Consider the following 20,674-nt stretch of genomic DNA (forward strand, 5'->3'; position numbering starts at 1 on the left):
GTTCCGTCTGCCCAGCCCATGACAGTAATTGAACTCCTGGAGTTGTAGCTCCAACACATGCAGAGGGCAGAAAGTTGGAGGGGGCTGATCTGTACAAAGGATAGGCTTTTCTCCTCTGCTTTCTGACACAGCACATTCCTAGTTTTAGACTGGGATTATCTGTGTGTGCTGCAGGATCATCCCTCGTTACTAAAGCAAGTAGTTAGCGTGAAAATGTGCTTACTGCTAAAATGTGCAGAAAGATTGGGTGAAGTGGGTTCCAGAAGATGGGAATATGCAGTAAAGTTTTGTGTATGGAAAACAAGGAATGTGCACAGAATGGAAAATGGATTTTGATTTGAGCTTAGAACAGCAGTCTAACTCGGAACATTCTGTTGGAACAAAACATGAAACAGCTTCAGCATTGTGTGTTTGCTTACAACAAATTTCAAATCTCCAGGCCCAACCAGACAAAGCCCTGCCAGCATTTACACCTCAAAACTCAGAACAGAACGAAAAGGGCCTTTGGGAAGTGAATGGTCATCAGTGCACCAATTGTTTTCTGGTAGTTTTGTGAGGGGTTTTGGCATTTATGCTTTTTACATTTTATGGTGTAAACCGTTGGAAGTTGACGTCTGACTACTGCAGTTTATTAATTAACTAACTAAATAAAAGCCATCAGGCGTACAACCATTGTTCAGCAAAAATAATAACGAAGAAGGTATTTTATACTTCACTTGCCAACACATTGGGGGGAGGGGGGGGCTCAGTATACAACCCAAATTGGCAAATGCATCTTTGCAGCAAAGCATTTTGAATTGCATCAGTGGTGCACAAGAGTATGAACATAGTGCACAAACTCTTAAGAGTCCACAATCAGGAGGGTACAAGAGCATGCGTGGAGTGCCTATTGCTCTTTCGCAATTCACTGGGTTGCTCCCCAATTAGCTGCCCCTCAACCAGTCAAGACAGAATCCAAAATGTGGGAGGAGAGTGGGGAAGGGCTGAAAGGCATCTTGACATCATGCCATTTTGTTGTCATTGTGGGTAGGAATAGACAACTGTGGAATCCTTGGCGCTCTCTGAGCCTGGTTGTTTTCTCGCAGACATTTAATTGCCTGACTAGGCAACATCTTCAGTGTGAACAGGGAGTGGGCCTTGCTCTCAGTTTATATACCGTGGTTTGTCCAGCTTGTGTTGGTGGGGGTGTTGTTCTCTCCTTGGGAGTTCTTTGATTGGGCTGTTGTCTGCTGCTTGATTGACTGAGTTAATAGTTCCTTGATTAGGGTATTGTGTACTGCTTGATTGTTGTCTGGTGTTAATCCTGATGTTAATCTTTCCATATCTGGGTGTTGATTGCTGACAAGGAGGTGTTCTGGTCTTTTTGTTTCCTTTTTAGCTTTTTTGTTCTCTCTTTTGAATGGTGTGTAAATGTTGTTTACCTCTTTGTGCCCATTGATGGCTGACTCAAACTAGAAGAGGGTGAAGGGTCCTGTGGGGGATGATGAATGAATCTGATTGCAACTTGGGTACTGCCAGGACTACATTCATTCATATGGAGTCTGTATCCAATGTGTGCCGCTTTCAGATGCTGCTCAAGAGGTAGGAAAAACACCCAGGTGAGCCACATAGAATCTCCAACCAATGTGCACATTTGGATATTATGAGCAAGTGAGTTAGTGACTAGCTCAGAGTATAGATTAAGAGAAATGATGTCTTAGGGATGGCACTCACCCCCTCACACCATAGATCATATCTGGGAGGTAGGCAGACTGCTGCCAACAGTCTGGGGGACAAGGGAACTAGCTGATTACCCTTGCAGTGGCAGATCTAGAAGCTCCAGTAAGAAGTGCTTCATTTTGAGGAAGACAAGTTGCTCCACCAAGTCAGAATTCGTACAGGAGTGATAGGATGTTGCCATGTAAGCGACATCCACATGGGGGTGTAAAAAAAGTCGAGATGGTGGCCATGACTGCATAATAGAAGCCCCACCACTGCTTCAATCACATGGAGCTTTCTTCACCAGGAGAGATTGCCACTGTAATTATGGACCCCTTCATCCTTGGATTGCAACATACAGGCTGGCACATGGAAATGCTTGCTCAGCATCCAAAGGTTTCAGCTAGTTAATAACTCCTGTGTGAAACTCGATAATGCCATCCTCAGATTCCAGCTTTGCCTAAAGTTCTCCCAAGGTGGTTTAAATGGCAGAAACTGACTTAGTGTGGCTCTTTCTGCACTTAAGAGATTTGTCAGAAAGAACTGTTTAAATATAAAGACTGCTTTGGCTGTGAGTCTCCCCACTGAGCAGCCCAAATGTGGTCAAGTGCCTTCCATGTCAGATATGACCATTTGTTTGATATTAAATATTTTTTCTTCTTGAAAACATTTTATGAGTAAAATACAACAGCTACAGTGACAACAAATTACAGTTGTGATTATACAGTAAAAAAACACTCTAATGTAAAGTAATTAAAGTAAACTAATAAAAGAAGAAAAAGGAACTAATAAAATAAAGTAAGATCATGTATTATCAATATGAAATGAATTCATTCCTTAAATATCATTAAATTGAGACCATATTTCCATCTTCAAAGTGAAATAAAAAGCATGATCGTTATTCAAAGAGGTAGATGAAATAGACATTGTGTTAGATGGAGCTCTACCTAACCCTGATATATGGTATCCACCTACCCTTTGCATTCTGATGAAGATATTCAATGATTTCATGGCTCTTATTTGTAAGAGTGCTGGAATAATCTTGGTGTTTGCCCCTGCTAGCATTAGCCTATCCTGCACAATTAAATGCATGTTGTGGTGGTGTGTCTGCATTAGTTGTTGGCTGAAATTTCTTTGCTTACCAAACCATAATTGATGGAGTCGGCAGGTCTTAATCATGGAGTTCATGGCTTTGCTTGCCTCATATGCTGCATGGGCCGAGTCCAGTGCCTCAGCAGAAGCAGAAGCAGCATATGTCTGAGTCTGGATCCTGCATTATGAGATGTACTTTGGTCTTTAGCAGCAAGTGGCCCCTCTAGCTTCATCCCCATCAATGTGCAGATGTACATATACCTTTCATCTCAAGTGATCCAAAGATCAGAAGATGCTACTGACCTTCTACCAGCTGATCTGTGCCTTGTAGTGGTTGCAGGCAGCATAGCTCAAGCTTAATGGCCTTCACCACTTGCTGGTGGTGGGTGGTCTGCTGGTATCTCTGGGTCATTCTTACCACCAGCTGTGGACTTGGATGGGAGGAGTTTAGAGAGAAAAAATAGGTGCCTTAAACTTGTGGATGCTTAAGGTACCCCTTAAAACTCTTGGAACCTCTCCCAAAACATTGGAATGCAGCCTTTTACATATCCCTCAAAGCATGGAGTGGTACTTCAGCTGATAGAAGTTGGGCATCCCAGTGTTCCTGTTCTGAATGTATGTCTGTTATATCTGTAACGTCTTAAGTGTATTTAGCTTCATAAATGGAAGTTTATTATCTGTATTTTTATTATATTGTCTTTGCCCTGACCTGTGTTGGAAGGAGAGATGATACATAAATAAAATTAATATTAATAACCTATAATACTTAGCTGTTGCTTCTTTCAAGTAAAGCTAGACTTGGGCTAACTGTACAGTTCATGTATTTCAAATTTGGACTAAGGTGAGCTATTGAATAGCTTCAGTAGCTCATCCACATGAAGAGGGTATGCAAGCAGGTTATTTAGTAGGTGAGCGAGTTAGTGGTTCCTTTGGGCTTCACTAACAGTTGCTGCTACTTGACTGTGTTTAATCCTGCACTTGGACTCTGTTCGCTGGATCTGTTCCTCAAACTATGTCAAGAATATTTGTTTGTTCTTGAGAATTCTACCTTTTATGCCTTCACAAAATCAGCACCATATAGCTGTATTATTTCCCAGGCTTTTCTTGGCTTGTTTTTCTATCTGATTCTCTTAGCTAAAACCAGTCTAGGCAATGTGGTTTTTTCAAGATCCTGGCTTCTTGACAATTGCAAGGAGATAGGTTCCTTGTTTAAGTTGTTCTCTGTAGTCTTGCAGAAGGATTCCTCCTGATACAAATATGACATGCAGACCTCTGCTGGGAATATGCCATAAAAGCAGGTGCTCAGTTGTGGTAAGAAAGTTCGACAGATGCTTTATCTTAGGAGCAGTTGGAAGCTGCAGAAGGAACTTTGTAGTAGTCAAAGCAAGACAGCAAAGTTGAGGCCCTAAGTGAGCCATTTTGGGACTACATTGTACCTTTCCCCCCACAACTAGGATGCAAGGTGCGGATGATGGGAATTACAGCGTGAGACAGCTGCTTAGAGAAGGTTGCTCTAGATAACAATTTGCCATAAAAGTGCATAGTCACAAAGTGCAGTGACTTATCAGATTTGGGGGTTAATTTGCTACTAATTTGAGAGTGTCTGTAATTATTTATAGATAAAATTTAAACTCTGCATTTCTTTTTGGAATGTCACGATATCAAAACTGTCCAAAGGAGGAAGGAAGTGGGCTATAAGGCAACGGGGCTAGAAACCAGGAGTCTGTGAGTTCTAGTCCTGCCTTAGGCATGAAAGCTGGCTGGCTGACCTTGGGCCAGTCACTCTCTCTCAGCCCAACCCACCTCACAGGGTGGATGTTGGGGGGAAAATAGGGGGAGGAAAGAACATTAGGTATGTTCATCGCCTTATTTATAAAAATAATAGGCAGGATACAAAATAAACAAAGCAGGGACCAATATCTAATGCTCCAGTTTGGATGTATGACTAGAACACAGCTGAGAATTTTAAGAGACATACTAGTCTGCCTAATTTAGTCTCTTTCTCTCTCTCTCTCTTCGAAAAAACACATTTATCCCTTTATGCGGAAAAGTTTTATTCTTATGTTAATGGAAGTGTCCAAAACTGTTTCAGTCATTCTGAGTTTAAAACAGGTGTTATTAGCTTGAAATAGGCCTGTTTTAAGCTGAGGACATTTCCAGAATAGGTGTTTCAAACTCAGAACAGAGCATTTTGAATTAATGGAGTCTTTCATATGTAAGACATTTTGAACAGAAAGGATTTTGCATGTCACTAGGAAATTATTTATTGAAGCAGGCAGTTTTGGAGTATTGGGAAGGCAGGATCTGCAAGTGGTTAATATTTTTTCAGGATAGGGAATCCAAAGGGAGCTTTTGAAAAGAGAGGTACGATTAGCGGCCCCTAATTTGAACCCCTGTTTCATTGAAACAGTTTTGAGTGTTTGCTTTAACCAAAATACAAAGGGATTTGGAAAGTTAGAACAACTTTAGAAATATAAGAAGATACTGAAGAATTCTAAACAGTTTTGACAAGAATTCCAATTTCAGTGTCTTGAAAGTATACAGGATGGATTTTGAATCTGTGAAGATCATTTGTATCTCTGATGTGATACCCCTAACATTTTAATTCTTCATAGCTTTCATAAAGAAGTGAAAATAAGGAAACAAATGGGAATAATGCTGGACAGAGTGTGTGGTTGGAGGGTATCTCTCTACATGGTAACAACCACTGTGCAATAAATCTTTAAACTGCTGTCCTATGGTTTTGAACAATTTCTACTTCTATTTATTTCTTGCTTCTACTTTCTACTCTTTCTGCTTATAGAGCCTGCTGTTCTCTTTCGGGTATAGTAACAAAAGCGCTCACATTCAAGTGAATTCATTACTTTCCTATAGTCATTATTTTGCTTTGCCCGTTGTGCATTAGACCATGAAACTAGCCTTGCCAGCAATTTCCCAGGAGAATTCCATTGGTATCTCCCTGATGATCTCTGAAACTGAATGGTCGCAAAAAAGAAAAGCCATCCAGTTAAGAGTAGATTTGTGAAGGGGAAAATCAATCAGAATGTCATATTTTATGGGCAAACTCTGAGTGGAGCTATACTGTCTGTCACCTGTAGATGTCACAAGAGTCAAGAGAGAGTTTCCCAGAGCGCTTGTGGCTACAAGCACTACTCAAGCATAGGTTAAACTCCAGGTGAAGCAATGCTGATATTGTTGTCTTTAAACTCTCCCTTCTACCCTGAGCTTAATTACTTCCTGACAATGCTATTTCTTGGCAGGTTTATGTGCACTTTCTATCAACCATTCCAACTCCTACGTGGCATATCCTGGTAGTCCTGTTGTCGGCGAGATTGTGTTGTATGATGGAAACCATTTGGTAGGTGCAGAAGTAAACCATAAAGGTATTCTGGGGCACCGATTTGGTGACTTTGTGGCTTGAGATTGGAATTTGGATGAGGTAGGAGCAGATAGTCCTTGTAGCATGCAGTGTTTCTGCTCCTAAACTCTTTTGAATGCTAGTAGAATATGGTTTTTAATGTATGTTCAGCCTGTCTCTGTCTACCACTAGCTGATGCTTTTTGCTTAGAAAGTAAAGCAGAAGACATCTAGCCGCTTAGGGCTGTGCTGAAAGTTTTCAGATGTTTTGACACTCGAGTCGATTTGGAGCGTTCCCCTTTATGTTGTTTGCTGCCATTATTTTCCCAACTGTTTTCCCTACCATCCCTCCCACCCCCCGTTGAATAATCACATTTGTTGTTCCAGCTTAATGGGAATCATATCATGAACATGATTAATTCACTATAGAGGGATGCAAGAAAGAGAAAAAGTGTTTCGTTCTGTGCATGGAACAAACACTGTGGCTGGGGGATTCAGCTAGATTGGTTCCAGATGGGTTGAGACTTGTCCCCACTCTGTCTTCTCCCCTGCATACGCCTGTGTCATAATGTTAAATAGCCAATGTATTTAGCTATGTGATGGTGCCGTTGGTGGCAAACAAGAACAGTTGTACATAAATAAATAAGAGCTGTGGGTTCTTGTATTACTGAATATCCTTCAGCCCCTTTGTAAAACTCACTGCAAAATGGTGGGGGGGGGGGCGGATGAGGAGGGAGCCTTCTTGTCAACATTGCAAAGAAAGTATATTGTGACCTCTAGAAAATAACAGGACAGCCTCCTGTTAATTTAGGGCTCCTTGTTTCTTTTGGTGTCTGCAATCTGCCATAGGCAGAAAAAGATTCTCTGTTGGGCTGCTAATTAGATACAGGAAAACAATTACTGGAGATGCAAATATTCCATACAGAAACAAAGAGTGGCATTTACTGTATCTCTGCTGTGTTTTTCATGTGGGGTACTAAATTTCAGCATAACAAAGGAAGAGGAGTTGAACAGAAATAGTAGAAAGATAAGGAAAATACTAGTTCCTTGCTTGTAAGGACAAGTAGAAGTGACTGAAAGGCCTAACATCACACACACTCTTCAATGGGCTGAAATGTGTTTTAGTTACTGCAGCCATATTTATTTTTCCCCTGCTAACAGAGAGATGTTTGTTCTATTTCTGCCCATGAAGGGCCTCTTGCGGCCCTGGCCTTCAACTCTACAGGGTCAAAACTAGCAAGTGCTTCTGAAAAGGTAAGTAAACGAAGTGGCTGTCATGGGAGAATGACAAGTAGATCTTGTATTTTCTCAGAGGAAGTGGACTAAAGAAGATGAGTATTTGGATTACCAGTTTATTCTGTTGACTATCTTTTTCCCCCTGTAGGAAAAGCTTCCAAATATTTCATTTAGTTTTTTCTCTCGTAAGTTAATGCTGTCTTGCCTTCCCTTCAGCAAAGGACAGAAATGTAGTCTACTGCTCCTCCACCCTTTCAACATTTGTGTTATCTTTTAAAAATATGATAGCCTTTATGAAAATGACTTGAACAGATGTCTGTCCAACAAACCCATTCACTTGGAGTGCTTGGTCATTCAAAAGGCTCTTCAGAATCTGGAGGAGTGAAACGTTCATTTTGATGAAGTAACAGGAAAGGAGTCTAGAATTGTTAGCTGGAAGGGGGCATATGGGCCACAGTTTCCAACACTCTGCTCAGTATGGGAATTCAAATTTAAGTCATCCCAGACAAATATATCACTTGACCTCTTCCAATGAAGGAAGAGTCCATCACCTTTCTGGGTAATTAGTTCCACTGTCAGACTATTCTTATTGTCTTTTCTAACATTTGATTAAAATCTGCCTTCCTGTAACTTCATTCTTCTGTGTCCAGCACTCAAGAACGAGAGCAGTCTAGACATTCTGTGTGATAGCATGTCAAGTATTCAAAGACTGCTATCAGAGTAACTACTGTACTTTTAGTTATACGTAGCACAAAAATGGCTACAAGTCATACACCTAGAAATAGGCCAAACTTCTGTCATTCAGAACATGTATGCTCAGGAACAAATCCCATAGAGATCAGGAGTCTTTGTTCTAAGACAGCACGTTATGACCCAGCTGTAGCCACCCAACTTAGGCAAACATATTGCTTAATCCTAAACACATTTCCTCAGATGTAAATTCTAGAGGCAACAGCTTTCTAATAATGGTGTTTAGGATTGTGGTATTAGTTAAAAGTAAGTCATCTGTTCATTTGTGTATTTATTTAGACTGGACTTTGCTCTGATATCTACCTATAATTGTTCCTAGGATAACTTTAAAAAATCACTAATGTTAGGTCCTACCAAGAAGCTTTCAAATTAGAAAAAGGGACAGATAAGGGGAAAAAGAGATGGCTAGGAAGAAGGGGTAAAAAAGCAGATGAAGAGAACATAGGTGTTTGGAATAAGTCCCTGCTCTTTTCTGGCACTGAAGACCTTTTAATTTATTCTACCATTCTGTATAATAAGTGGGCAACCTTGTGGCCTGCATGTAGTTTTGTGGCTCCCCCAGTTTCACACTGTTGAAATTTGGTGCATTTTCTATTAAAAAGCAGCGAAAGAGCTGCACTGAGCATCTGTTTAACCCAACTATTTCATAATAATAAAAAACCTCCTCCATGACCTTAAAGGGGATCAGTTTAGTAGAATCTCTTCTAGCTTGGCCTTACTTCTCTCCGATGACAACCCATCTATTCTGTGCCCCTAGCTATAAAAAGTTTGTTCACCCCAAGTCAAAACGATGGTAGCACCTCCTCTCCAAAAGCATCAAAGCAAAATAATGCTGTTGCTTCTCACCCGATTGCCTATGACTTCTTTGCCTCACATCTTTCCTTTCAGGGAACCGTCTTTCGTGTCTTTTCCATCCCTGAAGGACAAAAGCTTTATGAATTCAGAAGAGGAATGAAGAGGTTGGTCTGCTGCTCTTATACCAATATTTCAATTGAAATAACACTATATTTATTTTATTGGATTCTGAGGCTGCCTGACTCCAAAAAGACCCTGGGCAGCTTGATTGATTGATTATGTTTTGGACTCCTAGCAACCACATAGATTTTCTCCATGATGATCTATCCCTAACCTGTTCTTTCAACTGGGCTTACAATATTTAAATATACATAATTTAACAAACATGACCACCTGGACAAAACCAGTAACATTAAAAAAAATTGACAGGGGCTCCACAAACACCCTAACCCTAGGCTGGAACAGAGCCAGGTCTTAAGAGACTTCCAGAATACTTGAAGAGAGGGAGCCATACATACCTTTGGGGAGATGTTGTTGTAGAGAACAGGGGCCACCACAAAATAGGCTCGCTTCATCAGTTCCACAAGATGACAACATTTAATAGAGGGGACCTGGAGCATACCCACTCTGCCCAAGTGAAATGGATTGGAAGAAACAATTCAAGACAGGAGGTCCCTCAAAAAATCAGGCCCTGTCCCATTGAAGGGCTTTAAAGGTGATGATCAGCACCTTGAATTGCAACTGGAGGCTAACTGGGAACTAATGCAGCTTATACAGCAGCAATGACACTTTGGCACAGCAAGGAGCATCCATTACTGCTCATGCTGCTGCATTTTGGACCAGCCATAGCCTCCAGATGGTCTTCAAGGGCAGTCCCATGTAGGGCACATTGCAGTAGTCCAATTGTGAGATGACTAGGTCATGAGCAACCATCTGAAGGGCCTTCTGGTCAAGGAAAGGGCGCAGGTAGCATACAAGGTGAACCTGTGCAAAACCTCTCCTAGCTATAGTCTGCACCTGCTCTTCAAGCTGTAGCTGTGAAGTTGCACATTAGTCTCAAATGGGGAAGTGCAATGGTGAAACATCCCAGACCCAGTGGTCCAAACCGCCACAGCCATTCAGTCTTGTCAGGATTGAGCTAAAATCTGTCCCCATCCAGATTTAAACAGCCTCCAAACCCTGGGTCAATACATTGACAGCTTTACCTGCACAGTCCGGGGCTCACCCGGTGGTTTCATGTAGATGATAAAGAAGAAGGGCAAGAGCATCAAACTCTGAGGCACCCTACAAGTGAGGGGCTGCAGGTATGATGTCTTCCCTCCTGTCTGATCTCATCTCTGAGAAAGGAGGAGAACTAATGCAGTATGGTGCCTCCCACTCCCAACCTCTGCAGCCGGTCCAGAAGGATACCATGACTGATGGTACTGAGAGCTGCTGAGAGATCAAGGAGCACAAGGATCACACCCATCCCAGTTCTGCCAAAGGTGGTCATCAAGCATGATCAGTGTTGCACACCAGATATGAAATGCCTCAGTGCCTCCACAGGGAATGAGGACCTTAGAGTTGCAGGGACAGCTGGACTGCCTTTAGTCAATTTGTCCCTGCAAGGCAGTGCAAGCCAGCCCATGCACTCCGTCTGCTTGTCTTTCCAGATGTGGAATCTTCTTTGGGTGGAATTTACTGACACTGTTCCTGGGAAGGAGAGTGTTAGTGGAAACTTTTCAGTGATGCAATATATATTATTTTTCTTACTCTAAAGTCGTAAGACTTTGGGATACTCTTATGCAGAAACACACACAGAGACAGAAATACAGGGAAACTGGATAATTGACTTGCTAGACTTCTATCTCACATTTCATTCAAGAGCTCAAGGTAACTTAGATAGAGCTCCCTCCTCTATTTTCTCCACAACAATAACCCGGTGAGATAGGCTTAATTGAAAGTGAGTGATTGCCCAATGTCACCCAGGAAACTTCCATGGCTAAGAATGGATTAGAATCTGGTTGTCTGCACTCCCAGTCCAATGCCCTCAACACTACACCATGCTAATAAATTGTTCAGGGGTGTTGCTCATGTGATTTTTAAAAAATGTTCACTCTCATAAGTCTGATTGATGAACCTTTTGTGTAAAGACCAAAATATCTAGGGTAATTTTCATGCCACTGAATAGAAAATGGCAGGGGATTGAACTGGAAAAGTGATTTGCTGAAGTTAATACATACAGATTTTGAATTCAGGACTTCACAGCTCTTTTTCTTAGCCATGGTATTATATTGCCTCTGTAAGTTGCTTGTTTACATGTCCTAAGCAACAATCTAGGATGCCTGATGAAATGATAGCTTCGTAACAGGCTTCATCTGATTATCCTATGCTCTCAGGCTTGCTTATTTGGACCAATCTATTACCTTTTCCAACTAGGCTGTCTGGGTTCTTTCTTCCCTTCACTTTAGGTACGTGAACATCAGCTCCCTTGTGTTCAGTATGGACTCCCAGTTCTTGTGTGCATCAAGCAATACTGAGACAGTGCATATTTTTAAGTTGGAGCATCTCACAGACAGGTGGGTATCCAAATGATGCTGCGCGTGCCACAGAGAACTGAGCTGTATGGAGCAAAGCTGCTCTTGGCAGGTTCTTGTAGATGGCAGACAGAAGCTGAGAAAAATACTCCTTGCCAGGTAGACCTGCTCACAGACAACCAAGGTTTGCTTATTGGGAGAATTACTGCAGTAAGCTGTCCCAATTTGCTACAGCTGTTTTCCTACATGAATCACTCAAGCTTTGATTTGGCAGCAAGTTTGACCATTCGTTCATCCATCCATCCATCCATCCATCCATCCATCCCACCTTTATTATTTATTTTTATAAATAAGGCGGCGAACATACCTCATACTCGTTCCTCCTCCTATTCTCCCCACAACAACAACCCTGTGAGGTGGGTTGGGCTGAGAGAGAGTGACTGGCCCAAGGTCACCCAGCCAGCTTTCATGCCTAAGGCGGGACTAGAACTCTCAGTCTCCCGGTTTCTAGCCTGGAGCCTTAACCACTAGACCAAACTGGCTCAAGCCTGTGGGCAGAATGGAAAAGCATGGCTCTTTCATATCCAAGTTATCATTGCCAAGTGGCTCCAGGATTTGGGCTTTGGGCAGATGTGTATTCAAGCTGGCTCATTTCCAATGGCTGACTGCATATGGCAGTATTGGCATCTGTACTTTTGACACTGTTGTGAAGTCACACAATGAGATACAGTTGTGGCTGAGAAATGAATTTGAGTTCATAAAAGCAGCTGTACACCTAGTTGTAGGATCAGCCAGGAAGCTAGGAATAGCAAAGTGATGGACTTGAGACCAGAGCTCAGGCTAAACTCAGAAATAGAAGTGTTGACCACCGAATCTGTTTGGTTGTCTGGCCAAGGCTTGGTTTCCTGGCCATAGTGTTTATCCTAATCCTGTTTAATCTCCTTTATTGGGAAAGTGGCAGCGTTGCAATCATGTTACCAATACAAGCCTAGAAAGGGTGCTTTGCTGCTCCTGTTTCCAGCCTTTGATGCAACTAGTTTGAGGCTTGGAGCTCTTAGCAGAAGTGTCTGCTTTTGAACCTATGCATGTAGCATGGGTTACCAGATGAGAATGTTTGTGTATGTTGCATCATACTTTGAATTCCTGTCTGAACACGTAGCTGCTGTATTCCCCTTCTGAACACCAGCCAGAGTGAAGTCACAGGAGAGGCAAGCCAGAATCGAGGAAAGACCTATCTTCATTATGACATTGGAATGTATGGTAACCATCCATCATCAATGTAGAAATCTTCATGATTAGAAGTGCCTATGTCCACTTAGGCTGGTGTGTCAACTGTATCCTTTCCTTATCAGGAAAAGTTTGAGTATTAAGATTCATGCCTAGCTTACCTCAAGAATGGATTACCATGGCAAGCTCTGTGTGACATTGCTGTGGGCTTGCAGTATCTACAGGTGAATGCCACAACAAGGTCCTGTTTGGGCTGCCTTACCAGAAGTGGGCAAAAAGATCATTGCTAGCTGCTTCCAGCCTGCTCCTAAGCCAGGTTCAAGGTTTTGGTATTAGCATGCAAACCCCAAACCATTCAGGATCAGTTTACTTTATACTAGCTCCCACAAATGCCTGCAAGTTTCAGAGGAGGTCCTCTGGCATGACTTGCAGATCGCCAGTTGGCAACTTGAAGGTGGGTCTTCACAGCAGTGGCAATTCTCTTCCCTTGACTTCCCTTCAGTAGTACTTCACTGCTGGAGTACAGTAGATCCTTTTTAAAATGCCATCTTTTGTGTTGGCTTTCCTTATGCTCGGACTGATCTTTCAGTAGATTGTTTTGATTTTATAACATATTTTAAAGTTGTTGCTGTCAATTGCCTTTGGAAATCTCCATCCTCATTGATAACTGGCATTCATCCTGTGATAGCTTTAAAAGGGGAGTTCAAGCTTTGTGCCTGCCACAAGACTGTTTTTAGCTACCTGTGAGCGCTTGGTGAGAAGGGGCTTTTGCAGTGACTTCCTCTGAAATAGGATTTCGTGAAATGGGACATAGCTAATTGATCGTGGCTTTCCCCTTCTCTGTGCAAGAGAACCTTGCCTGATTGTTGCAGATAGACAGTGATCTCTGGTATTGTTACCTAAATAAGCCTAGGAGTATAGTGTTGTTATGTAAATCAGTAACACATAATTAAACAGCTGATGCCAATGTCAATAATATTTTTATCTCAGATTTCTTGCTGCTATTTATATAACACCATCCACACCTATTGCATTTCACTAGGTTTTCGGGTTGTATTCTTGCATTAGGAACATCTGAAGGGTCAGCAGTCCCCATGTCTGAAATGTTGAAGAGAAGGGGACACAGGAAAGTCTAATAAAAGATTGCTAATGAAATTACATGCTTTAGGTTTTAGGAAATGAAGACCTTGTTGCTATGTATTGATGCTCCTTGTTATAGATGCTGGAGTAGAATTTTAGACTCTGGTATTTTGTTTCTCTTAGTCGGCCAGAAGAACCTCCCTCCTGGAGTGGCTACATGGGCAAGATGTTCATGGCTGCCACCAACTACCTCCCTTCTCAAGTATCCGGCATGATGAGTCAGGACCGGGCCTTTGCTACTGTGCGCCTGAACTTCTCTGGACAAAGGAACATCTGTGTGCTCTCCACGTACGTAAGCTGGGCTGTAGCAACTAAACAGGGTTGTCTTCCTTTGCGTTGGAGAAACTATTTTATTTAGGGGAGGCACACTGGTTCCAGTGGAAATGTTTCATAAATGGCACAGTGTGGGGTGAGTCAAATAGTGGTGAGTAAAGCTCTTTCATGCACACACAGAAACTCATTCTTATGCACATACAAAGGAATTTGTACATTCCACACACTCTTGCTGTATTTCCTCACTTACTTTCTCAAAGCAGCAGGAAAACAGGGACCTTGATTGGAATTAGAAGGGAGAAAGCAGATCTTGGTCAAGATAGGTGGAATGGGAAAATCTACTTCTCATTCAGGCTGTTTTGATGAAGTACAGTATGCCTGCCTTTTAGCAGCAAGGCTGGCAATATTGATCAAGAATGTTTAACTTCAAACTGCAAATGTAAGCACATGCACTCACGCATGCACATATTTGTGTTCATGGTGCAGACTGAAGTTTGTCATTCAGTCACTTCTGATTGTTCACAACCAGTGGTCATAATTTTATCAAGACCATTTTTTAGAAACTCTTTCTTTGAATGCTTGTAAACTCATGCATGTGTCATCAGTGATAATATCTAGCCACCTTGTCTTCTATTGGCTTCTTTTTTGATTGCCTTCCATCTTTTTCCAAGCCTTTTCCAGTATGCCTTGGCTTCACATGATGTATCCAAAATATGTTAGCTTTAGTTTTCTTATTAGTGTTTCCAGTAAATAGTCTGATTTTATTTAGTTCAAGTATTGTTTGATTTGTCATGCCAGCCACATGACCACGGAAGTATCTACAGACAAACGCCGGCTCTTCGGCTTTGAAATGGAGATGAGCACCACCCCCTAGAGTCGGACACGACTGGACTTAATGTCAAGGGAAACCTTTACCCTTTACCTTATTGTTTGATTTATTTTTCTTGTGGTCCAAACACATTACAAGTGGTCCTCATTTAGCGACCACAGTTGGGACTGGCAACTCCATCGCTAAGCAAAGTGGTTGCTAAGTGGGAAATCACATGACCGTGACTGTGCTTTCCTTGTTCCCACTCCCCCACCCTTTGGAATGCTCACCCCTGCACTGGGATAATTAGCAAGAAGGAAATTAATGTTTGTGTTTACATTTACATTCTTTGGAAAGGAAGGGATTACTAGTGAATAAGCAAGCACACAATGGGTAATACACATCAAAAGCAATGCACTGGCGCTGGCAATGCACTACACAAACAGCCCAGCGTATTCCCCACTGTGTGCCTGTTTACTTACTTGTAATCCCTTCCTCTCCAATTTCTCCATTCTGCAAGGAGAGGGGGAACCGGTCAGGCACAGGAGAGATTGCCTATAGAAATTGCTTGTCCCCACCCATTGTGTGTATTCCCATTGTGTGCTTGCTTACTTTCTTGCAAGCCCTTCCTCTCCAATCTCTCCGCTCTGCAAGGGGGGGAAAAAGGAAAAACAACAGGTCAAGCACAGAACAATGCGTATTGATTGTAATGGTGATCATGTGGCTGGGGGATACTGCAAAGGTCATAAATGCAGCCATTGGTCATAAAGTTATTTTTTCAGCACTGTCATAACTTTGAACTGTCACTGAATGAGGCAGTCAGTAAACGACTAGCTGTAATTTTTCTTCATCCAACCTTTCTGATCCAGGTTTACACCCATATTTATACCTAGGAAAACCATAACCGTGACTGTATATACCTTTGTTGTCAGTATGATGTCTTTGCACTTCAATATTTGTCTAGATTTATCATGGCCTTTCTCCCAAGTAGCATATGTTTCTTTATTTCATGGCTACAGTCACTATGACTATGAAATGTTGAGCCTAGGAAGATAAAGTCTGTTACTACGTCACCATATTCTCTGTATGTTCATACTGGGTTGACATTTGCTTCGTACACCAAAGCCAGATTTGCCTGTTACTCCAAATGCTATTCTATTTTCAGCTTGAGTATTCCAGTTTTCCATAGTTAATATAACATCTTTTTTTTTTTTTGAAGTATTGATGTCAACAAGTTATTGCAAGTTGATTTAGAACAGTTCATTTTTGCTTCCTTGGCTTTTGTGGTTGGAGCATAGAGTTCGATCACCATAATAGTAATTGAGCCTTGGACTCAAATTGAAATTATTCATTTTTGGGGTTCTGTATAAGCACTGACTTAGTCCCTTTTGTAATAATTGTGGCTGGTCCATTTCATCTATGATTTTCTTGTCCACAGCAGATCTGATGCTGCTTTGATGTAAAGTGACCCAGTCCACTTGAGTTCGTTGATTTGTAGGACATCGATCTGAACTTTATGGTTGCTAAAGCTGACACTGACTTGATGTGATATAATCAACATTAACATTAACATCAATTTGCATTGGTTCATGGTTCTGACATTCTGTGAACCAATGATATATATCTTGACTCTAGGCACTTCAGCAGCTAAATGTCTGTACAGCTGTAATCCAGCCACCTCATTAATATGACTGCTATTTGTATTTACTCTCTGATTGCTGGATACCTTCTGCCCTGGGAGATCTTATTCCAGCATCATGTTTAATCTTGTTCTGATTATGATTTGATTGTCCATTGTGTTGATTGAGGTTACTCTACTGCAGATGATCAAGGGAAGGAGAGACATTTCCCTATTGATTTTATTCTCCTCCACCCAGCTGATGGTTGATCTGTTGGGTGGGACTCCCTGGGGTGTATAGAGAGCCCACAGGCAGTCTGCAAACCATAGTTTATCTAATCCTGGTTTATGCAGAGGCTTTAAACAGCATAAAACCCAAACCTTTCTTCTCTGCATTGATATACATCCTGCATTCATAAAATTTGCAGTTGTGTTGGTTGTATCTTATATATACAGCAAAACTGATTTTGCTGTGCTAAACATTCTGCATTGCCCTTCATATATCTCCTGAACTATCTCTGTGAATATCTTTCCCACATTTAGGGGATGACCAAGAGCATAATAATATAGGCTGTACCATTCACAGCTATTGTTTCCTAACCCAGGGCTGAAAGGGAAATGATTTTTTTTTAAAGTTTAACATTGGGCCAAATCTCAAAGGCAGAAGAAAGTTCCTCTCAGTACTTTTTTTTAGAAATAGGCTTCAGATTCCATGGCAAATAAAAAGAGAAATGCATGAAAAAATTGGTAACTGAAGGAAATGAATTTTGCTTTGTTCCAACAACTGTGCTGAACAACGCATTCCTGTTGATAATACTCATGGTGGCTATATTTAGGGGAAAACTTCCTAGCTGATGTGGCTAATAGAATCGTATCGTAGGTTCAAAAGCAGTCTGTTTGTGTATGCCTGCATATATGTCTCTACATTTTTTCCCTATGTATACTTCCTACTATTAATGAAAAAATAATATAGTAATTGTTTTACTATAAAATCTACTTATTGAGGAATAGGTAAAACTTGGCTGCCAAACCTCTCCCATAAGCATCTTCGCCTTACAAATCCATACTCCAGGAAATCTGGATGGGCAAATAGATGGTACAGCCCATTTAGAGGTTGTTTCAGCTATGTTCCTGTGCATTTTTTGTTAGGATCCAAAAGTTGCCTCGGCTCTTAGTTACAACATCTGGTGGACATCTTTACATCTACAATCTGGATCCCCAAGACGGCGGAGAATGTGTTTTAATCAAGAAGCACAGGTAACATCTTCAAGAATTCAAAGAAAATGTAGAGAAAGTTGAAAAAAGAAAATGTAGGATAATTTAAAAGGGAGTGTTCACACTATAGTGGTATAACAGATCAGCAATAGTCCCCTTTGTTTATAAAACAGGATGTTAGGGAGAAGGATCGTGTTAGTTTTGTATATGTAACAATCTTTTCATAAGGATCATTCACAAATAAGTGATACTGTACAATAATGTTGGGGCATGGAAAACTGAATAACCAATCAAAGCAAATATTTGTAGCTCAGGGTTGAACTGTGGAGTCCTTGGTGCTCGCTGAGCCTTGTTTTCTTGCAGACGTTTCATTGCCAGACTACGCAACATCTTCAGTGCGAAGAGGGAGTGGGCTTTGCTCTCAGTTTATATACCGTGGCTTGCCCTGCTTGTGTTGGTAGGGGTGTTGTTCTCTCCTTGGGAGTTCTTTGATTGGGCTGTTGTTTGCTGCTTGGTTGATTGCCTGAGTTAATAGTTCCTTGATTAGGGTGTATTGTGCTATTTGGTTGTCAATCTGGTGTTAATCCTAGTGTTGATTTTTGCATATCTGGGTGTTGATTGCTGGCAAGGGAGTGTACTGGTCTTTTGGCTTTTCTATTGTCTCTTTTGAATGGTATGTAAATGTTGTTTACCTCTATGTGTCTGTTGATGGCTGCTTTGTCTGAGTGCCAGGCTTCCAGGAATTCTCTGGCATTTTTGGACTATTAACTCAGGAGAGAACAACACCCCTACCAACACAAGCAGGGCAAGCCACGGTATATAAACTGAGAGCAAGGCCCACTCCCTCTTCGCACTGAAGATGTTGCCTAGTCTGGCAATGAAATGTCTGCGAGAAAACAACCAGGCTCAGAGAGCACCAAGGACTCCACAAAACTGAATGAAGAATACCGAAGTGGAAATTATCAGATGATAGAACTAAATGCTGCTGTAGGATGCAAAAAGTCCATCCTCCCAGAAACAGAATTCTGTATAGCAGGAAAAGTCATGTTCTGATAAGCAGTGAGAACAAGACAGGTCCAAAGTGCAGCCCAAGGGAAGCGCATGCTGAAGGGAAAATGAATGCAGCAAGGGAACCATAAGAACCATAAGCTAAATTGGCTGTCTGAGCACATGGAAGAAACAGGTAGGCCTAATTTGTGCTATACTTATTTGGTAATTTAGAAACAGCTGAAGTTGACAGTATGTTCCTTTCATATCATCAGTAATGCAAAGCCCCTGGACTGGAATTTAATTATTCTAGGAATTTATTTAGCTGTTAATTACGTTCTTACACTTAGGTTGCATAGATGGCAGCTGAGCTCTACTCTGGCACAGCCACCTGATTTAGATGTTAACCAATGCCTGGTCATGAGTGTGTCCACATTGTGTGCACCTGTAGAACTTTATTTCTTCCTTGAATGACCACTTAAGTATTGCCTGTAGTTTAAAATTATTCTCTGGGGATATTGCATTGTGTGGTACCTTTAGGGTTTGGTTGAAGGAACAAGGGTAGGATAAGAAGATTTAGGTTAAAAGTCCATAGAAGAGATGTTTTGTATCTACACAAATAAATACATTTTGCCAGGAGGTCTTTATTGGCTTGATGCTCTTCAGATGTCTCTGCAATAACTTTACATCAGCATATGCACCTTCCTTCCTGTCTGCCAAGCATCTTCTGCACAGAAGCATTATCTCTCTGCATTTGGCTTGGCCAAACAGTGCATCTTATGGCAGGAGACTGCACAAAGCCTCCATCTCTGTTAAGTCCAGCTTATTAATCATGCAACAGATAAAGGTATATTAGTTGTTAGAGGTACTGGGTGACTGGATATAATGACTAGCCTTTATTTCAACCCCCCTCTCCCCGTCCCATATACTTTTAGCTTGCTTGACTCGGTAAAATCAGAAGAAAACAAAGAAAACGATCTTCTGCTTCCAGCAACTCAAACCTATGCTGCAACAGTAGCTAGGCAGAGTTCAGTGCCTTCACCTTCTATGGTCCCAGGTCAGTACCAGATTTACAGCAAGCGGCAGATTACTCATTTTAGCCATATCAGAAATGCTCATCACTATGTATTTGCAAGTAATGGAATTTATATGCACCATCTTTTATATTCTTATGAAAATATGTCTCCTGTATTACTTGATGTCTTTGGCAATGTCCTGTACCAGGTATTGGTAGCATTGAAATTTATGCTGAATTCAGTTCAAACCAAAGAAATTGAAACATCTCTGCACGCTTTGCTAATTCTTCCTTACTTTGTGAGAACCAAATTTGTTATCTGTTGTGATAAGACACAAAATAATGAGGCGAAACTGTGTGTAATACATAATATAAAATCATCAAGGCTGTGTATGCGTTGCAGAAACATGGGGGAAATCAATCATGACATAGATTTCAGTGTCTTAAAAATCTCAGCTTCCATAAAGCAAGAATGTATATTAACTTAAGTAAAAGTAGATAGGTACGGGGTTGTGTGTGTTTTTATGCTTGAGTGTGTATAAATATGCACGATTATACAACTCTGAAAAGAGCCAAAATTATAGCAAGATCTTTTTCAATTATGTTTGGTTCTCTTGCATTAAGATACAAAGTAAACGCAACAATGGCAAGCCCCACCCCAAATCCATGGCTTTCTTGGTTTTGCATTACACCTTGTAGAATTTAATTATTTTACGTATACATGGAAGTCTTGTTTTTAACTCTTCTGATCCCATAGCATATAGTAGTCCTAACATCCATCCTTCCAAGTAAATTTTGGTGAATTTTGAATAGCCAAGCAGCATTTCACCCACTGTTCTTTCCTCTATTCCAAGTAGTCCTCTCCCAGAAGACTTTCCATTCAAACCTCAACATATGAGGGGTGGGGTGGGGGGTAAACATGCATTTTGAACTCACTAGCACAAAGG

At 41.3% G+C, this 20,674-nt stretch overlaps 2 protein-coding genes across 3 annotated transcripts in view; one reads left to right on the plus strand and one right to left on the minus strand.

The window, feature by feature from the left end:
- The window catches only part of ARSG (arylsulfatase G), a 588,957-nt gene that overhangs the window by 424,413 nt on the left and 143,870 nt on the right, over nucleotides 1-20,674 (minus strand). The window lies entirely within an intron of this gene.
- Nucleotides 1-20,674, plus strand: part of WIPI1 (WD repeat domain, phosphoinositide interacting 1) — a 67,916-nt gene that overhangs the window by 36,697 nt on the left and 10,545 nt on the right. For both annotated transcript variants that reach the window (XM_063293460.1, XM_063293461.1), the window contains exons 5-11: nucleotides 6,051-6,148; nucleotides 7,309-7,401; nucleotides 9,022-9,092; nucleotides 11,379-11,486; nucleotides 13,935-14,099; nucleotides 17,660-17,767; nucleotides 19,648-19,769. In XM_063293460.1, the coding sequence (XP_063149530.1) occupies nucleotides 6,051-6,148; nucleotides 7,309-7,401; nucleotides 9,022-9,092; nucleotides 11,379-11,486; nucleotides 13,935-14,099; nucleotides 17,660-17,767; nucleotides 19,648-19,769 (765 nt within the window). The remainder of the gene's footprint in view (nucleotides 1-6,050; nucleotides 6,149-7,308; nucleotides 7,402-9,021; nucleotides 9,093-11,378; nucleotides 11,487-13,934; nucleotides 14,100-17,659; nucleotides 17,768-19,647; nucleotides 19,770-20,674) is intronic.

The sequence above is a fragment of the Candoia aspera genome, chromosome 2, assembly GCF_035149785.1.
Source record: "Candoia aspera isolate rCanAsp1 chromosome 2, rCanAsp1.hap2, whole genome shotgun sequence".
Classification (NCBI taxonomy): Eukaryota; Metazoa; Chordata; class Lepidosauria; order Squamata; family Boidae; genus Candoia; species Candoia aspera.